Source organism: Abramis brama (genome assembly GCF_963993115.1).
Source record: "Abramis brama genome assembly, chromosome: 18".
NCBI lineage: Eukaryota > Metazoa > Chordata > Actinopteri > Cypriniformes > Leuciscidae > Abramis > Abramis brama.
Genome location: NC_139980.1, coordinates 15,966,163 through 15,987,521, shown reverse-complemented (window position 1 = coordinate 15,987,521; position 21,359 = coordinate 15,966,163). Strand labels below are relative to the sequence as shown.

The 21,359-nt window shown below is 37.2% G+C and overlaps 1 protein-coding gene across 3 annotated transcripts in view; it reads left to right on the top strand.

The window, feature by feature from the left end:
• The window catches only part of ralgps2 (Ral GEF with PH domain and SH3 binding motif 2), a 141,403-nt gene that overhangs the window by 61,388 nt on the left and 58,656 nt on the right, over window positions 1–21,359 (top strand). For all 3 annotated transcript variants that reach the window (XM_084090291.1, XM_084090290.1, XM_084090289.1), the window contains exons 6-8: window positions 8,592–8,675; window positions 17,583–17,672; window positions 17,761–17,853. In XM_084090291.1, the coding sequence (XP_083946417.1) occupies window positions 8,592–8,675; window positions 17,583–17,672; window positions 17,761–17,853 (267 nt within the window). The remainder of the gene's footprint in view (window positions 1–8,591; window positions 8,676–17,582; window positions 17,673–17,760; window positions 17,854–21,359) is intronic.

The following is a 21,359-nucleotide window of genomic DNA, read 5'->3' as shown; positions in this document are numbered from 1 at the left end:
TAGGGAACGTTCTGCACTAATAGCCTATGCACACATCTGTAACGTAATAGCCTACCTAGGGGGAAAATTAGCTTTATTTGTCATTCAGATATGACGATGAGAACCCCAACGATTGGCCTTCCTTTCCTTCTCAAACAAACTAACTGCATCTTTAACAGCTCCCAAGTTTCAAAATTTCCCGGGGGAGAAACCCCCGGAGCCCCGTTAAAATAAAAGACTCAACATGCAGGGCTAAAGCCCCGGATCTTTTGCACTACTAGCGACGCCCCTGGACATGCATACACGCAAGGGCTACAAAACTAACATTTTTATTTAAAACATTGTCTTACCTGCAAGCGACGCGCGAGCATCATCCCGCTGTCTCTTCTTTTTTCTTTTTTCCGCCCCCGACTCTTGGTGCCTTTTCGAGGCCATGTCTGAGGTCGGTGTCTGCCAAATTTGACATTGATTGAGGCATAATCGAACAGACCACTGGGAGGTGGGGAAGGGGGGCACCAGAGGGAGACTGGCACAGGAGATTCACCTTTTTCTCGACTAATTTGGTCTAGGCCTATATTACTTTTGTATTGCTTTTGTATATTAACATGCTTTAGACATATTTTATTTGTTATTTATACTAGTAGCCCATTGTGATGATTTTTTCACGACCCAGATTTTTTGGTGCCCCCCCAAGCACTTGGTGCCCTACGCGCAGTGCGTGATGTACGTGTGCGGAGCGCCAGCCTATATATATATATATGTATGTATATATATACACATTTAGACCACTTAACTTAGTGATTGCTATCAGGATGTGAAAAGATTTTCAACCAGCGCAACAAAAAATGTTTCTGGAACCAATCGCCTACCCTGCCTTTAATAGTGTCTTTTCATTTTTATATTACCTTAATTGTATGGAAAAGGGCAACTTGGACATGGTGCATTACTTGTCCTTTTTGTGTTGCTACTGAAAAACGAAAGTCATATGTGTTTGGAACGACATGAGGTCGAGTAAATGATGACAATTTTCATTTTTAGATTAACTATCCCTTTAACTTTTATGTGGTAAAGATGCTGATTTTAGTTTAGCGTTTGATAACCTGTGGTTTCCTTTCGCAGGAGTGCCTCAGGAAACGCTCTCAACGGGTTTGAAGGATAATAGATCAGCATCTTTAATCAATTTGCTCACACAGAGCGACATGAATATTGCACATCCATGTTCAATTGTAAAATCGTCCCTCTTAGTTGTTCTGTAATGCATCTGTAAGCGTTAACAGAGGAACCAGTGGGTTTCTTTGGCCTTCATGGCTATGACGCACATTATCGTTCAGTCTGGCCGTTTTTGGCTGCGACGGAGCAAAATGTTGCATACGTACTATTGTGAAGAATGCTGGTAGGGTCTCTGAAAGACCACTGCAGACACACGTGAGCCAGTTACAAACTAGCTGCAAAGATCACATGGCAGTCATCCCGACACATGGATATGATACATAACATGAGAGATTATCTTAATACCAGCACTCTGTCTTCATGTTCTGCTATACAGGAAATGCAAAAAAACATGGACGAGGGCCCAGCAGGTTTTCACATTACAAGAAATGGATATTTGCCTGTGATATGATACACGTTTTCATACAACTTTATGTTAAGATTTTTTTTTAATTTATTATTTTTTTTTTTTTACATCCATTGTCTCTGTTATTTAAACAATTGGCTACAAAAATGTCGGGGAGAAATAAACATTTATTTATTTGTTCATTTATTTATTTAAATTGTTTTATTAATTATTAAATTTGCTTGCCATGTTTATGCTGACAAGAATGACAGTTCCTTAATTTAAATACTCTCAACGGGTTTGAAGGATAATAGATTAGCATCTAAGAATTTAATGTATTAATTGCTTTTTTTATTGGCAGTGTGTGAACAGCTTTTAACGGAACTTAAAAAAACAAGACCTTCCCCGAGATTTTCGTTAAAAGCTCAGGACGTTTTTCCCATGAAAATCAAAAGGATGTGACATTTACTCGCGCTCCCGATAGCCTCTTTCGTTCAATGACACTTGAAATGAATGATAATGCCGAAAGAGCTCTTCTGTACTGTAATGTCAGTGTGTCATGCAAAGAAAAGGGATTCATTCAAACTATAGTCTCGCATAGCCAGATCTAGTCTATAGTCGCAAACATGCTTTCTTAACAGTGTAATTTTAATCACCTCATGTGTTGACTGTTCGATAACAGTTTATCACTGCAAAGGTATTTTCTTTTTACTTTAGTGAAGAACGAAAGAGAACTTCGCCGTGAGTATATCAGGGCATTGAATCACATTCAGTATCTTGTATGTTACGTGTGCACAAGTGCGAGCATGAGCAATAGTTGATGGCTGCAGTTCTCTTAACAGCCACTGGTGTCGCTAATAACAAGGGTTTCTAAATTCTACATATACACTCCCAATTTCTCTTAACACGGGGACAGGAGAGATGTCAGTCAATAAATGGGAAAACAAAGTAACTAGCGTTACTTATTTTAAAAAGTAACTTTAAAAGTAATCCGTTACTTTACTAGTTACTTGAAAAAAGTAATCTGATTAAGTTACTCGCGTTACTTGTAGTGACCCCAAAACTGATGGTTGAAGTGGTGGAACCATTTAGTCAATTCCTCTCTATTGTGTGTCTCTATTTTGCAACAGTGGTTGGAGATCTTTTCCCCAGTGAAGTCCCCCATCTTCCCCCGTTTGTGCAGTTCGTTTAATAGCGTTTTCTTGGCAGGATGCCGTCTGATGCAGGCTCTATAGAGCAGTTCAGATTAATGGACAGTACATATGGCATGTTCACTTTCCCTCTTGTGCCGTTTTTACAAGGCAAAACCTCTTGCAGCAGAGAGAGAGTTTCTTGTGAAAGTGTTCTGTTTTAGATTTATAATCTTTAGGTGAACATCTGTTTCAGACCCGCGAGCAGAAATGGCAAATTATGTTCTTAGTTAATCCAACTTCAGCTAGTAGGATTTGTGGTGTTAGTTAACTTTAGGAACTTTGTTTAAAATTGTCTACTCAAAAATGTAAATTCTGTCATTATTTTTTTTATTTTTTTGTCTATATGTCTTCCCAAACCTGTATGCTGTTATCTGGGGAACACGAAAGGACATTTTTAGATTTGTTGCAAACTTCTCCTTAATGCACAATATAAGCAAACCACAGTCTGTTTGTCAGTTTGTTTTTGTTTGTGGAGTTTGGATTTGTTTGTAGCACTCACAAATTCTTTTTGTGAGTGTTTATTGTTTAAGGGTTGGTTCACACAAAAATGAAAATTGCCATTATTACTCACCCTCATGTTGTTCCGAACCCGCAAGACTTTCGTTCATCTTCAGAACACAAATTAAGATATTTTTAATGAAATATGCCTAAATTCTGCCTTAATAATAATAATAATCATAATTTCTCAACTTATTCTACAGTTGTTAGCAGTTAATAATAATAATGATAGTGATAATTATTATTATTAGGTAATTCAGTACACAAATGAAGATATTTTTGATGAAATCTGCCTAAATTCTGCCTTATTATTATTATTATTATTATTATTATTATTATTAAAAATAACCAACCTTTTATCAACTTATTCTACAGTTGTTGTCAGGTAATAATAATAACAATTAATAATACTAGTATTATTATTACCTTGACAGTAACTAGGTTAATTTGAGAAATGATTGGATTTTTACCACAATGTTTATATGCAATATTTAGATGGAGTAATAAAAATAAAAATAACTCTGCTGTTCCCCACCCAATCTGTGAGCAATAGTATTAAATCTATGTATGTTTTTATATATATAGATATAGCACTGGCTGGAGACGTCCACATCCTTGTCAACTGAAATTCCTTCTTTGATTTCCTTTCATGATGTTGAGATGTGGTTAGATGGGTGAGCTCCAGGTTTCCATGTACAGTGAATTAGTGTCATATCACGAATCCTTCTTGAGGTCATCGTTTGACGTAGCCTACACTAAATCACCCCTGCCAAACTCTGGCACCATTACTGCTCATCTCCCATTATCTTATCCATGATTCTCAGCTGGCTAATCAGTTTCCAGGAATACCTCCCGGACTGGTTTTAGAACGGCCTTGTTTTGTTCTTTCAGTCTGGAAAAAATGCATGAATATGCATTTAAATTATTTTAACTGCTAGAAAGTTGCCAAATGATTTGGTCTTTTCAAGGCATGATGGGCTGTTCTGGTGTGTTTTAGTGGGCGTCTGTGCAAATGCACTTACATATGTCAATGCTGCTACATCTTAAAATTATGTTTCATTTTAGAGAGAGTAAAAGCCTTTTCAAGAGACATAAAAGAAAGCGAAAGAAAAGGAACATAAAACACTGCTATGATCCCCTTTCCATGGACTCCCCACTGCTTTAAAGACTTTTGTGCGACAGCAACGCTCCCTGTGAACATAACCAACTTCCTCCTGATTTTGTGTGAAGGCTTGATGTCTATGAAACTGAGAATCACAGAAGATTATTTTCCCCCTCAAACTCCTTGTCTTTTTCCTTTGTTTCTGCTGTAATCCATGGGTTTCTCTGGGTTCAGTTCTATGTACATTATTCAATTGGTCACTGCCAGAATAAGATACTAGAGTAATACTTTTTTTCTAGTTTATTGTCAGGGAAATTATTTTCTAATTGCACAATTGTTGATTCAAATGCTTGGTTAATTCTTTTTGCATTCGAGCCACAGCCATATAACCCTGTAGCCCAAGACTGGTTGTCCACTGAAGCTAAGCAGGGTTAAGCCTGATTAGTACCTGGATGGGAGACCTCCTGGGAAAACTAGTTTGCTGCTGGAAGAGGTGTTGGAGAGGTCAGCAGAGGGCGCTCACCCTGTGGTATGTGTGGGTCCTAATGCTCAATTATAGTGATGGGGACACTATAGTTTAACAAGCAACATCCTTCAGATGAGATGTTAAACTGAGGTCCTGACTCTCTGTAATCCATTTAAAAATCCCATGTCACTTCTGGTAAAGAGGAGGGGTGAAACCCTGGTATCCTTGCCAAAATCCCTCCATTTGCCTTGCCCTCATGACCCCTGACATGATTGCGCTATAATGCAACATATTGTTTTTTGTTTTGTATCAGATGGTCCACTTTGCACCTTTTTCTTGCAAAGAACCTCCCAACCAGACATGAAGCGACCGTTTGACTGATCAGTTGTTAATTTATTTTAAGAATTGGTAAATACGTTAAATAGGACATAAATAGGTCTGCTGGGGCTAGTTACATAAACTGCTAAGAATAGTCTTACAAGTAGTGTTGTTTTTGGCGGCCTGTTTTAATTTTAGTTTTAGTCTAGTCTTTGTGTCAGGCTGTCATTTTAGTTTTTATTAGTTTTAGTCACATTCATACTCTTTTTAGTCTAGTCAAGTTTTAGTCGACGAAAACTGATGACATTTTAGTCTAGTTTTAGTCAACGAAAACTGATGACATTTTAGTCTAGTTTTAGTCGACGAAAACTGATGACATTTTAGTCTAGTTTTAGTCAATGAAAATTGTATTTTAGTCTCTTTTTAGTAATGCGATTCTATTTAACCCAGTCAATATATAATTTCAAACAAGGCTATCTTATTATAGGCTATTTAGTAGGCCTATATTTAGGGCTGTGACGGTGGCAGGTTTTTTTTACCACCGCGGTATTATTATTAAAAAATAATATTAAATTTTAATATTCGGGGGGTTATTAAAAAAAAAAAAACTCGTTTTATATTTCCACACAAAGACGCGATGCACTCTGCGCTTTGAGCGGGATGTGGGACACGAGCAGGAAAACACGAAGATATCGATCTCTTTATGATATCTTCGTGTTTTCTACTTGATGTAAATTGGTTTGAAGAGCGAATTTTATCCTCCACAAGGGCAAGATATTTAGGCTGTGTTTGAGATTGCGCTGCCAGAGAAAGTGAAACTAAAAATCACCCACACGTGTCAAACGCGCTTTACAACTAAACTCGCGCCCAATGTCTAATATAACAAGCACAAACTGTGTTAAAAAGAATTTGACATGCAAGTACAAATGTAGGCTATCTGTCCTACAGCGTTTTTCTACTTTACCACAGTAAAGAATACGAATATAATAGGCTTAATTAAAAGTGAACCAAGAAACGTTTATAATAGGCTACCTTTAGAAAATGGGTGAGACGTGACGTGAGTGAAGATTTGGGAAAAGAAACAAGAGATTCCATGCAGGGATGAGTCACGATTTTTGGATATTCGATTAGTTTATTTAATTATAAAATATCGAATAGGTTGTGCGATTATACTCTAAAATAAAATCTCCATGTTCTGGCGCTAATGCGGTGACGTGTTCATGTAACAAGAGACGCTGCCAATAACGCACATAACAGCTGTCACAAAGAACCAGCAAAAGTAATGATTATGAATGTGTCAAATATATCAATGAGACATTTTAATAGAATAACTAATGGAGTAATATATGGTTAAATTCGCTGATAATCGGGTGACCAGATCGCAATCCAGAATTTAAAGCCGACAAAGCTATGGGTTCACGCACAACTCTCTCATTCGTCGTGACGTTACATTTCGTCTCGTCTCGTTTTGGTCAACGAAAATGAAGAGACATTTTAGCATAGTTTTTATTTTTTAAACCACATTTAGTCTCGTTTTTATTCGTCAACGATATTGCATTATACATGTATTTTAGTCATCGTCACATGACCATGCATTTACGTCTAGTCTCGTCTCGTTTTCGTCAGGTGATAACGGTTCGTTGACGACAATATTTCGTCATAATTTTCGTTGACGAAAGCAACACTACTTACAAGTTAGTCATCGATTTTTTTTTTCTTTAAGACTTTTTAAGTCAGTTACATAAAAACGTAGATTAGTCTAATTTGATTCTAAAAAGACTGATTACCCCTAACTAACTGCTAGTTGGTCATACTCTTAAGACACAGTCTTAACATAATGGCTATGTTTATGCAACTGGCTCCTGAGAACAAAGTAGAAAATTCCGAAGATCAACGTGTATTAAATTTATACAATTCTAAGATTTGATGCCATTTATCTTTGCAAACTTTGGCAGATCCAGCAACTGGATCTTCCTTGCATGTATCCGTAAATACAGCCAATCAGATTTTGAGAAGGCTCTTGCAATTTTAGCATACAATATGGATTAGGCAATGCAATAAAATAGTGTTGTTTGTGGGGAAGATCCCTCTTTTGGAGTTGTAGCCTTCAACTTTTTTTTGGTTACGAATAACAAATAAAGTCCAAATGTTACCATTAGGCTACACTACCACCATCTGGAGCCTGTTACTGTTTTGAAGAACTCAACAGTAACCTTGACAACTGGCCAGCTGGACCAATTATGTTCAGTTCAGTTCTACCTTGGTCTCAGAAATGCATTACATCACAGAAGAAGAACTGAAATCAGCCATTAACCTTGTTTTGTTCTCTTAGTTGGGTAGCAGTTGATTTCATTAAATCTCAGCAGGTGATTTTCCTCATCACAGATCCTGAAGTTGGGGGCTCAAGCTCTATTTCGGCAGATTTGTTACACATGGAGAAATTGATTCAGCAGAAGTGATTTAATTGGCGTTTCTTGATGGTTGTTGGTGCTTTAGCTCTGTGTGTGTTGGCCCATATACTCACATCTGTGTTTGTGTATGTTGCTAAGCTGCTACCTCCACAGGTTGCGGACTCGTTAGGTCACTGTTTGCTAGTGCGACCTCATATGAGAGATTGCGGTTGTATTGGTGCTGAGTTTAAGTTGGGTACATTCCTGACGTACAATCGTGATGAATATGTTTGATGGTTACTTTCACTCTTCCTGAAGTCCCATTACGAAATCCCATTTACTGACAGGAACTAAATCTCTCTGTGTGGTTGAATGCATATCAGAGTTTGTTTTTGTGTTTTAATGGCGCTAAGAACTCATTTGAAACGGATTCTCTACTGGAAAATGTCTGAACGCTTAGCGTAATTACATAACGCATGGTTGCATAATTATGGACGGGAGTTTCCAAATATGAATTTCCAAGTGTGGCTATTATGTCGTATATTAGACTGTAACGGCGGCTTTAATCTTGAAGCTAACAGATCGTTTCTTAGATGACAGAACAGTCAGAGTTTTCATGTTCGTGTCTTAGAGATTTAGCGTGTCAGATTGATGTTTATCCAGTGATGTTGCTGCCCAATACACATTGTTAAATATTATTTAAAAGCTTTTCCATTCTCATTCAGTCAATTACTTGCACCATGCGAGTGAGGCAGAGGATCAACACAATTTTCAGATGATTGCCATCCAAGTCTGAGATAACTCCTGTGTTTAGATGCAAAATTAAGTGGATAAAGCGTGATAGACCGGGAAAGATTCACTTATGTTGTTAAAAGCCCCATTACTGCTGCTTTCTAGGGTCACTGGTCATGAGCGATGCTCACCCCATCTCAGGTGTCCCGAGTTGATTTGTTTTTGGCACTGTGGACCACTCGCTTTTTCCTGTTGTGCTTGGTGGACTTGATTGTTTCCGTCCAGTTTCTCAAATCACAAACCAGCTGGAAAACGATTGTTTTACGTAACTTTTTTCTTCTTCTTCTTCTTCTTTCAGGAGCTCTCTAGTTGTGGCTGGAACAAGAAGGAGAAGCACAGTTCAGCGCCGAACGCTGTGGCCTTTACACGACGCTTTAACCAGGTAAACCACAGACACTTTTTGCTGTTGCCCCCTTACTTTGACACTAACAATCATAGGTATTAACTGTAGACTTCCAGCTAAGGATGTTGAAATCCACAAAATTGGACCTGCAATTAAGCATCTGTTTGAGCGAATATGTGTAGTGTTGGGCCTTTGGCACTTTGACAAGGGTCAATGCAGTGTAAGGGCCATTGTGGTCCTATTGGTTGCAAGTTAAATAAACATGTTGACAGTTTAAATAACATTTTATTTTTTCTGACAATGACTTGTATGAATAAACGGTAATAAAGATTTGAAGAAACATGTAATTCTTTGAGAATGGAATTAAAAAAGACTAGGGAAAATAAGGCAAGTGAACAGACCATATAGATGTAAATCTGTTATTCTCTCTTCCTTTTTGTGACCTTTGTAATATATCAAGAAGCTAAATACAAAAAAAAAAAAACATGCTTGTACTACTGTTACAAGGTTTAGAGTTAAAAGACAGTAAACACATTTAAAAGAAATATTATTATAGTTTTGAATAGCTGCTTTCTATTTGAAAATGTACATATGTACAATATGTAAATGTAATCTATTCCAGTGACGTCAAAGCTGAATTTTCAGCATCATTACTCCAGTCTTTAGTGTCACATGATCCTTCAGAAATCATTCATGCTCAAGAAACATTACTTATTACCAATGTTGAAAACATTTTTCTTTTTATATTTTTGTGAGAAAATGTGATGCATTGTTTTCATAATCATATAGAAAATTGATATAAATAAATAAATTATATATATTTATTTTATATATATATTTGTAACAATGCAAAACTTTGCCACTTTTGATCAATTTATTGTTTCCTTGCTTAAAAAAAGTACACACTTTTTCTTATTGTTTTTTTTCTTACTGTATCTAATGTTACTTCTCTACTTTTTCCAACCAAAATGATACTCGGTTAGCTTTTTGGTCTGCAGGTTTACTACGGCAAGAAACATGTTTATTGCTTCTGTGGCCACATGCATTCAAGAGTTGGTTTGTTTCAAATAAAATGAGTGCAAATATTTAAAAGGGAAAATAAGGTTTCCAAGGGCTTTTTGTGTTATAATTCAAAGGGATTGGGCATTAGAGTGCAGAAAAGGGTTGGTCCGGGTTAGTGTTCAGGTCACGAGTGGCGGAGGCCTCCGTAGTGGCTCAACTTCCCAAGCTGGCATGCTTGTAATGTGCTGGCTGAGCATTAGCGCCTGTGTTTGCCAATGCGTATGTTTCTGGACTAAATCACTTGACTTTATTGCCTTGGATTGGCTTGGATGGAAAATTATGTCGCTGTCAAGGTTCTTGTTAACAGAATTTGGACTCCATGCTAACAAAACACACTCTGCATAAATGTGATTGTATGTCACGGTGACTTTCAGGTGAATAAGACAAGTGGGAAACTGGACTTGCACTGACATTTTGGCTCTAATGTGAGCAGGTAATGGGATGTTTGAAGAGGTTATCGCCGCACTGAGGTCTGAGTAGAGATGTTGGAAACACAACGGGGTTGGGAAACACTGACTTGATCCAGTTGGCCTTTGAAGAAATATGTGGCCCCCTCTGAGTGTGTTCAAGTTTCTGTGTGCAATCGTTGCTTCATTGGCAGAAGCTGACAGTGTGTAACCAGAAGGGAATTATCGTTGAATAAAGTTTATAAGCAAAGCAGAAGTTGTTTCTTACACCTCAAAATCTTCACCATAAGACTTAAACACACTCTTACAGACACAGACTCTCTTCCCTGAAAATATGGCCAGCACTCTGTAATAAATATGAGAATATCATCGAGGAATTTGTGTTCTGTGGAAACTTTTCTCAACGTACATCCTCAAAACGGCTAAAACGGCTGTTCAGGAACCCACACTCACTCGCCTGCCAACACAAATGTACTTTCTGAAGGATGATGCTTGGATATGCGAGAACAGACCTGGAACGTTAGCTGGAATCTAATGTCACCTAACAGCAAACTTTGTTTGTTTATATGAGAGATTATATTATATATGCATGTCTGTGTGTCAGTGCTAGAGGGCTGTGTGGTTTTTGTAACACCAGTAGTTTTGTTATATTTCAGCAGTAAGCTGATCATCTGTAGATTTGTCATCATGTAATTGTTAGTTGATAATGCATACTTTTTTTCCATCATGTGAATTATGGCTTAATCATCATTTAGTAGTTATTTAGCACAGAAACTTATCAACTCTTCCCCACGACTTTCAGTAATAAAATAGCTTTGCTTGATTCACTACTGAATCACTACATTATATTTCTCAGCAACGAAGGGGTTACGTCGTTATTTTGAAGTAATTAAACTCACAGCTTCATTGTTAATAGAGATAGAGACTCTGAAAAGACGCAGGTACGAATCTATGAAATAAATGCTATGATTCTAAATTTATTAACCTATTCTAGTTTTTTTTTTTTTTTTTTTTAATCAGTTATATATTTGGTTCAGTTGTACTGTGTAGTTCACTGTTATTGTGTACAATGAAATGTTAATGTTTATGTGACTATAAACATTGGAAATTGCTTTCTCTATAAATGTACTTGATTTTCTGTTGTTTCTCTCCGGCTATACCCCATATACCCACTTCAAAGACTTGCACACAAACAGTTTTAGCCAACAAATTGGTCTGTCATGCACAAATATGGAGTGCATTTATATCTACTCAATGTAGGAAATAAAAGAAGCAAACTTGGGTATAAAAACACATGCACACACAGACAGACCTTACAGATTACCCACTAACAGATGTTCAAAATTAGGCACATATGGTTATCTTTTGCTAGGGAAATTTGCATAAGGTCTGTTGTTTTTTTGTTGTTGTTTTTTTTGTTTGTTTTTTATAAATGAAAAAATGAGTGTGGACATGGAAAATTCTCTAATAAAGTATGTGGGACAAGTTTTACATATAGAGGCTCAAAATCAGACAAAAAAAATGATTTCCTCCTTGTGTTTAATTCAGGTTCAGGTGTGTGTGTAATACAACTGCTGAGGTGAATGAGATGTAGTTTTTGCTCTGTGCTTGTGTGTTTGAGTATAAATGTTTGCAGTGCTGTGCTGCCTTTTCATTAGTCATTAGATTTAAGTCCTTTCCACTGGTTCGGGGCATTCCGGCTTTATCCAGAGATGCTGTGATCCAATCTCGCAACAACAAACACGGGAACACACAGCAGGGGAGATAGTGCAACAATGACTTCACTGTGTGTGTGTCCCAGTATCAGACATGTGGGAAAGAACAGAGAGGGGGGGAAACGCGGGAAGGAAGGGCCTGGAAAATCAACAGCAGAAATGGGGGGGCTGAGGTTGGCAGGGGTTGGAGGAGATCGAGCAGGGTAGAGATGAAGAGTGATGTTCCAACAATCCATGTGTGCAGTTACATAACGTCTGAACCTTAAATTATTATGTCTCTTCTCGTCTTCAGTTCTTTTCTTGTCTCACTCTGTTAGTTTCTTTCAGTTTTCTCTTCTTGTCTCCACTCAGCCTCGTCTTGTCCCGTGCCCTCCTTCTGTCTCTTCTCTTCCAGTTTAATCTTCTCTTATTTTCCTTTATTTGCTTCTGTTCTTTTCTCCTCTTACACGTCTTGTCTTATCTTGTGTCTTGTCTTAATTCATATCAACCTCTTGTTTTCCTTGTCTCTTTTTAGTCAGTTCTCTTGTATTCTTGTTTTGTCTTTTCTCCTCCAGTCTCATCTCCTCTCATTCTCTGTTCTCTTTGTCTCATCTAGTCTTGTTCTTTTTTGTCTCTTCTCAGTCCCGTGCCCTCCTCTCATCTTTTATCTTCCAGTCTCATCTCCCCTCATTGTCCTGTCCTTGCTTCTCCTCTCCTCTCATGCTCTTCTTGTTTTGTCTCATCTTGTGCCGTGTCTCAATTCCTCTCACCCTCTTGTTTTTCTTCTTGTCTCCTTTTAGTTCATTCTCTTCATGTCCTTAATATTCTCATCTAGTCTCTTTTCTTCCAGTCTCATCTCCTCTCATTCTTTGCTCTCTTTGTCTCATCTGGTTCTGTTTTTGTCTACTCTTGTCCCGTCTTGTCTTGCTCTCTTTATGTCTCTTCTATTCCAGTCTCATATCTTCTCATTATCTTCTTGTCGTGAGTACCGTCTCTTCTCATCTCATCTCAATTCCTCTCATTCTCTTCCATTTGCTTCTCGTTTAATCTCTGGTCATTCTCCTCTTGCCTCGTGTTGTCTTCATTTCCTCTCATTATCTCCTCATCTCTTCATTTATCATCTTAATCTCGTCACACCTCAGTCTCATTTTCTTTTCCTTGCTTCTTTTCTCCTCTCATTCTCTTCTTGCCTTGTCCCATCTTGTAGCTTGTCTCTTCTCCTCTCAATTCCTCTCACTCACTTGTCTTTTCTTCTTGTCTCTTCTTAGTCTGTTCTCTTCTGGTCTTGTTGCTTTTCTTCCAGTTTTCAGACTCCTCTCCTCTTGTCCTCTTCTCCACATGTTCCCCCCTTGTCTCATATGGTCTCCTCTCCTCTCAGTTCCTCTCATTCACTTGTCTCATATGTCTCTTCTTGTACTTTTTGTCCCTCTTTATCTTTTCTCTTCCAGTCTCAGCTCCTCTAATTGCATTTGCTCCTTGTCTCTTTTCCTCAATCATTGTCATCTTGTCCTTTTTCCATGCTTGTTTTCTAGGGGTGGGAATTGGTAAAAATGTGACGATTCGATAGTATTGCGATATTTGGTCCACGATTCAATATTAGTGCGATTCTTAAAGGACAAATCAAGTGAAAAATGAACCTAGGGTTAATTAACACATGGTTACCGAGTCGATCGTTCCCTGCGATGCGTTTTCATGAAAATCGAATGTATAGAGTTTTATCTTTAAAAACAGATTAGCTCATAACACTAGTATATAGGGCATAGAGTAAGTAAAAGTAAATCGCTAGTTAATACCACTAACAAGGCTCAAAATAGCCTCACACTAACACGGTAACATAATGAGGGTACTTACATACAAACCGAAGCATTGAGAACTTTGTAAGTGTACAGACAGTTTAATAAGAAGATACTTTATAAAGACAGTACATTACGCGTTGACATGCAGGAGCCATCTTGGAAAACAGTCTCGACTAATCGAGCAACGAACGCCGTGCTAAGTGATATGAACTGTGACTTGGAATCTCATATGGTCCGTTGTTTCCGGAAGAAAGCACTGAACGTAACAGAGAAAAATAAATACAAATAATAATAAATAAAAAAATTGAACGCAACAGAGACTAGTGCTTCTGGAGTGAAAATCGATTAGTCGAGACTGTTTTCCAAGATGGCTCCTGCATGTCAACGCGTAATGTATGTAAGTACCCTCATTATGTTACCGTGTTAGTGTGAGGCTATTTTGAGCCTTGTTAGTGGTATTAACTAGCGATTTACTTTTACTTACTCTATGCCCTATATACTAGTGTTATGAGCTAATCTGTTTTTAAAGATAAAACTCTATATATTCGATTTTCATGAAAACGCATCACAGGGAACGATTGACTCGGTAACCATGTGTTAATTAACCCTAGGTTCATTTTTCACTTGATTTGTCCTTTAACATATTGCGATACAGCAAGTATTGCGATTCGATTCTGCGATATATTGCGATTCATGTCCCCCATATTATTCAAAGGCATTACAACAAATGAGGAAAATAAGACTCAACTCACTTCAAATGTCACATTTAATTCTGTGAACATTATCTTCTACACATTAACAGAAATGCATAAACTTAGGAGGGTAGTGCAAAAACTTTGTCCTTGAACATTCAGAACACAGGACCTTTTTACAGGACAGGATGTAATTATTCTCTGAATAGGAGATCTCTCACATGAATGGTGAGCTCTCAGCACATAACTTAAAATTATTTAAATACAATAGAGTAACATAAAGCAGACATAATAGAGTAACATAAACCTGAGAATAATCATATAAATAAGAGTAACTTAGGGCTTCAATCAAATTGAAAAAAATAAGCAAAAATGTGTACTTCTAGAGTCCAGTCCTGTTGGCTGCAAGGTCATCAACCAAAAGTCATTTGGGAATATTGGCATTTTTGTTTAGAAAAAGGAGTTGGTCAACATGCTCAGATGTTAAAGTGCTCCTCTGGGCCGTTACTATATCTCCTGCAGTGGAGAACACCCTTTCAGCAGACACACTAGTGGCTGGAATGCTCAGGTATCTTTTAGCAAGTTTGGCTAGGTAAGGATACATTGTCTCATGAGCTTTCCACCAGTTGAGGGGGTTTTCTTCTAGTGGCAGAGGAGAAGCCTCCTGGTATCTCTTCACTTCCTCTTCAGCTTGGGAAAATGCTGACTTTTGTGGGGCTCTGCTGGTCTCTTCTTGCCTAATAGTGGGCTGTAGAGAAACATTAGATAGATGTTAAAAGAAAAAACATATCTCAGGTTTGAAATAGCTGTGGAATGCTCAGTGCAATTGCGGATTTTCCATTAAAACAGGTATAAGAAAATAATGCTAACCAGTATAGAGATTAATCACCAGATGAACATAGGCTTGGTTTTAAAAAAAATCTGATAAATAATATAGCATTTTTAAATACTTTCTGACATTTTAAAATAACTATTTAAACAATGTAATAAATTAGTTCAATAAAGCCTACCTGAAGGCTGGCTGCCTCTACAACCAGTCTGGAATAAACGTCACTGATGTCATCTGTGGTCAGGAAAAGCAGTGACTTAAATCGTGGATCCAGGGCCAATGCTGTGTGGAGGGTGTTTTTTTTCTTCAACAGTGTTATATCTCTTCTGCAGATCTTGACTTATTGCCTGTTTGATGTCCCTCACAATTGGTTTGTCCCCCATTGTCTCTCGTGTGTCATTTTTTGTGGCTACTAACATCGGTTGAAGTGCCTGCATTATGTCCTCAGCGCCTGTAATGTAATTTTCGTTGAGGGTGCAGATATCACTGCCTGACCTCCTGACCTCAGAGGACAACAGAGCAGCACAGATCGCTGGTTGCTGTTCCAAGAAACGTTCAAGCATTTCGTACCCACTGTTCCAATGGGTCACAACATCAGTCTTGAGCTTGTGAATGGGGAGGTCCAGAAGCTTTTGTTTTTGCTCCAACATGAAGTTGGCGATTGTTCTGCGGTGGAAAAAAGTGGTTATGCGCCGGTCTCTTCCTAGTAACCTGGCGACAGCAGGCAGCTTTAGTGCGCACTGTGAAGCGAGGTTGAGCATATGGGCAAAACATTTCACGTGAAGGTAGCCCCTCACCTGCGCGGCCCAGAACCATGTTGGACGAATTGTCCGTAACCAAAACAATCTGTTTGTTAGCGATACCCCTCTCTTCGGTTGCTGTTTTCAGCAACTCCGCCACACTGGCCCCAGTATGGCTCTCATGCATCGCCCTGGTTTGTAAAAATATGAGCTAAAAGCTGCCATTCATTCGTGATGTGATGCGCGGTTATGGTCATGTACGACTCCGTAGCTCTTGATGACCAACCGTCACACGTTATAGCTACTCCTTCGGCTAAACTCAGTTTCATTTACCTCATCTTTGACTTCGCTGTAGAGTTTGGGGATGACAGTGTCGGTAAAATATTTACACGAGGGGATCACATACCTGGGCTCCAGTATGCTAAGCAGATTCTGGAAACCTTCGTTCTCCACCACACTGTAAGGCTGTAAATCTTTGGAGATTAAGTAGGCTATCGCCTCAGTGATTTTCTTAGCTCTTTCGGAGTTTGGAGGTAACTTTATCATTTTTGTTTGGTCCAAGGTGCGTTGATTTGGGGGTAGGACAACAACTTTGGGTCATTTCACTTCCTCATTGGTCGCTAACTCCAGATGGACTCTCAAATTTGTCATATTCCCACAGTACTTAATTTTCATGTGGTATTCCTATTCCTTGCATATAGCGTGCCACATGTCAAAGTCTTTACTATTTGCTTTTTGATGAAAACCGAAATTTACCCACACTTTCGATTTGAAAGAAGACGGAGCGTTTCGTACAACCGGTTGTGATAGTGAAGCCATTTTCATTTGAATTTGCTGTTTAATGCACGACAACAAAGCAGCGCAACAAGCGCCACCTTGTGGATGTAATACGCGAATGTAAATTATCAGAGTAAACTCGGAGAAAACCCGAAAGTAAAACAGATAATTTTATAATTAAATATTGCAATGCTTTGTGCTACTGTATCGATATAATTGTGCGCAAAATATTGCGATACTTAACAGAATCGATTTTTCCCCCACCACTATTGTCTTCTCCTCTCATTCTCTTCTCTTCAGTTCTCGTCTCTAATTGTCGTCTTGTCTCGTCTCTAATCATCTCAGTTACTTTCACCTCATCTTTATTCTCTTGTCTTTTCTATTTTCGCCTTGTCACTTTTCTTCCTGAATCTCTTCTCGTTCTGTTCTCTTTGGTTCTCTTGTCTCATCTCTTCTCATGTCAGTTTCTCTCATTGTCATATCATCTCATCTTGTCTCCTCTAAGTCTCTTTTTGTCTCATTCCCTGTTTATTTTCATTCTGTCCACTCGTTCTACTCTTGTCTCACCAAGTTTTTTTTTTCATTTTGTCCCTCCTCATCTTATCTCTTCTCTTCAAGTCTCATCCCTTTACACTTGTTTTTTTTCTTGTCTTGTCTCTTCTCTTATTTTCTCTCCTTGTCTTTTCTCTTCCTGTTTACTACGTGATGTCAAAACTATTTAACGATAACAACAACAGATGAACAGTTCACAATACTCTCATCTGTTCTAAATCAGATATTTTGCTGTTATATGCATATGACCCCACTGGTGCAGTGTCTCTGCGCATGTGGAAAAAGGATTATGTACGCTTTAAGTGTGACTATAGTCTACACAGTACCGAAAAATGTCTTGTCTATGGCAGTACTGATCAGTTATCAATGTCTCTCTTATGGCTTTGTCTAATCTTAGGTGAGTTTCTGGGTGGTGAGGGAGATTCTTCATGCTCAAACCCTGAAGATCAGAGCAGAAGTGATGAGCCTCTATATCAGAACAGCAAAGGTAAGAACTCTCCATACAGTACATATGTGCTTCTACTTAAGTGATTGTATTTGTATGTGTTGTTAAGCTTTTTTCTCTCTTCCTGCAGAAACTATGTGACATGAATAATCTCCATGCAGTGATGGCGGTAGTGTCTGCTTTACAGAGCGCCCCCATCTTCAGGCTCTCCAAGACCTGGGCTGTGAGTTATTCAATGTGCTCCATTTGCCATATTTTTATATTACTAGCTACATTTTACGGTAACACTTAAAGGCCTTATGTATAATACATTTATTCGTAATATACATTATAATACATCAATAGTTTCATAAAGTTAAAATGCATTATAATATTTGCAGGTTTCTTGTTACATGTGAAATTGGTTGTTTGTTATGCATTTTAAAAAAATAAAGTGATAGAACCAACATATTGTAGCTAATTAGCTAATTATTTGAAAACTATTAGCTTTTTTAAAGACATTTTTAAATTCTTCAAACGTGTGTGTGTGTGTGTGTGTGTGTGTGTGTGTGTGTGTATGTATATGTATGTATATGTATGTATGTATGTATATATATATATATATATATATATATATATATATATATATATATATATATATTAGGGGTGCACCGAAATTTCGGCCGCCGAAAATTTTCGGCCGAAATGGCATTATCGGTTTCGGGCCGAAATAAAAAAAACAGCCGAAAACGTAAACCGAAAATGAATGTCACCCGCCCCTCCCATCCGTGCGCAAGCGCTTAGGTTTCACTCACGGTCGAGCTGTTATCACGCGTCTGCCTATCAAAGATTAAGCATGTCAAAGGGCTGTCACTTATTGCACAATCGATCGGACCAACCAACACAAGTTTCGAAAACGAAAATAGGGAATCGATTTTAACGGCCTTCTCTCGGAGCGCGTCCAGCTCGTCACTATACGCTCGCAGCGAACGCGCGTCACACAGCAACTGCAGGTTCTGACACACACACACACACACACACACACACATAGCCTATTTCTGCATAATATAGTGCATAATATGTAGCCTCCAGTAATGTTTTTCATTGATGTTATGGCAGTCCACATTGCTGACTTATGCGCGACTTATGCGCGTCTCAAGCGCCCTCTTTACGTTCGTCCTAATGCCTGTTTAGTTGTCCGTGGATTTGCCTATATTTGCTGTTGAAAACGGATCAACGCCAAATATAGGCAATTTACTAACGATTCAATGAACACTTTGCCTATGTCTCAAAAATCGAACAGGATTTTTTTTTTCACAAAAATGACAGCCCTATACGAGAGGACACCAAAGTTACAATATGTAACATTTGTTCTAAAAAAATCTCCAAAATTGTGGATTTTTTTTGCACAATTTTTAAAAAACTATATTATTTGATGGAACATAAAACTTGAAGAATAATAATTATGTATATTTATTGTTAAAAATATTTTATGTTTTGTTATGTAACTGTTAATAAAAGTTTGATTATTATATTGTGATTTTTCATTTCAGATCCATTCAATTCAAGCAATATATATATACGTTTTTAAAAGAAGCCATTTTCGGCTTCAGTTTCGGTTTTCGGCCAAGTGCATCCTAAATTTTCGGTTTCGGTTTCGGCCCAGAATTTTCATTTCGGTGCATCACTAATATATATACATATATATACATATACATACACACACACACACACACACACACGTTTGAAGAATTTAAAAATGTCTTTAAATTCATATATATATATATATATATATATATATATATACATATACATATATATACATACACACATATATGTATATGTATGTATGTATATAAATATATATAATTATATTATTTTATATATTAACCCTCTGGGGTCTGAGGTGTTTTTGGGGTCCTTGAGATGTTTTGACATGCCCTGACATTTGTGCTTTTTCAGTTGCTTATAAACATATTAATGGCAAAGGTATAATTACACTCCATTTTTAAATTCTTCAAACGTGTGTGTGTATATGTATATGTACACATATATATACATACATACACATATGTCAGGGCATGTCAAAACATCTCAAGGACCCCAAAAACACCTCAGACCCCAGAGGGTTAATATATAAATGTCTGCTCTAACAATCACCATCTTTATTCTAATTTGAAGGGCTTTGATTACATATCTGTGAAAATAAAAGACATTAAGAATAAAAAAAGACTATAATAAGCGCACGTTTGTGCAGGTAGTTTCCAACAAAACTTGCTCATTATTCAACTCGAGAAATAGGCAGTGTTATTCATCATTGTGCAACACAATTCGGATACCACATGACAACTTACAGTGCTTGACTTTTTCGGGACGCCATTTGAAGCGTTTTTGCCGTTTTGAACTTGTTGCGACGTCTATGATGAAAATGATGGATTCAGCGCGGGTGCGAGCATGGGCGTGTCGTGATGCACAAGTGACTGATTACCATGGAAACGTGAAACTCACGAGCTGTATTTATTTTATTTTTTTAAAACGTCATAAAACGTATTCTTAATACACATTTCTGTTTTAACAAATGCTCATAGTAAATCATAGCATATTGCCTAAAACATAAGGTAGGTACAAAAATAGTCAGTGATACATTTGCGACCAATTAAAAATTAGGGTCGCAATGGCATTTCAAAAGGTCGCATATGCGACCATTTTGGTCGCAGTGTAGTTCCCTGTATATGTATATGTATATATATATATATATATATATATATATATATATATATATATATATATATATATATATATAATTGGTTCAAAGTTGGAAACACAGTTGTTGTTGTTTTTTTCCACAAATTGTGCTTGCAAATTGTATAAAATCCAAGGTAAACATTTCTAGTAATTGTGCGGTTAATTGTTCTCATACTGTATTTTCAGAAAGTTTTGGAATATATTCTCTACCCAAATGTGTCACTAATAAAACACAATAAAAATAATTTAAAGTGAAGGCTTATATTGACCTTTTAAGATTTTGTTTACATCTATCCTTGTATATATAGATTTTTTGCTATTTTATTAAAAAGGTTATACAATTACAACAACAATTAAAATTTTAACAATATTTCCAGTGTGATCTTTCTTTGTAAAAACTAAAGTATACATTTTATCATATTTATTTCAAAGTTAAGGATTCATTAGTTTGAATATAGCCTACATTGGAACAAACACTATAATAACATCTTAGTTGATGACTTTATTTTTGACAAAACATAATATATATATATATATTATGTCTTGTCAAAAATAAAGTCATCAACTAAGATGTTATTATAGTGTTTGTTCCAATGTAGGCTATATTCAAACTAATGAATCTAAACATAACATATGAGCAGACTAAACATATGAGCAGAAATTGGCAACATTATAAGCTTATTTGATGTGGCAGTATTTTACAGCAAAAACTTTATAATCTATCAGATTATACTCATCTCAGTATAGCAATAGAGTTTGTTAAAAGCTATTCATTCATTCACACACAAAAACGTGATTCATTTTGAAACAGTATTTTTGCCAGCTGTAGTAGCTACACAACAGCGCGCATCTGTGCGTTCATTCATTCACACACAGAAACGCGATTCATATTTAAACAGTCTTTTTGCGTGTACAGACACTATTGCGATTAGAACAAAGCAAATATAGAACTGACCTATTCCTTAGCTGGATCCGTTGCTCCTCGAAATGAAACTTCCAGCACTT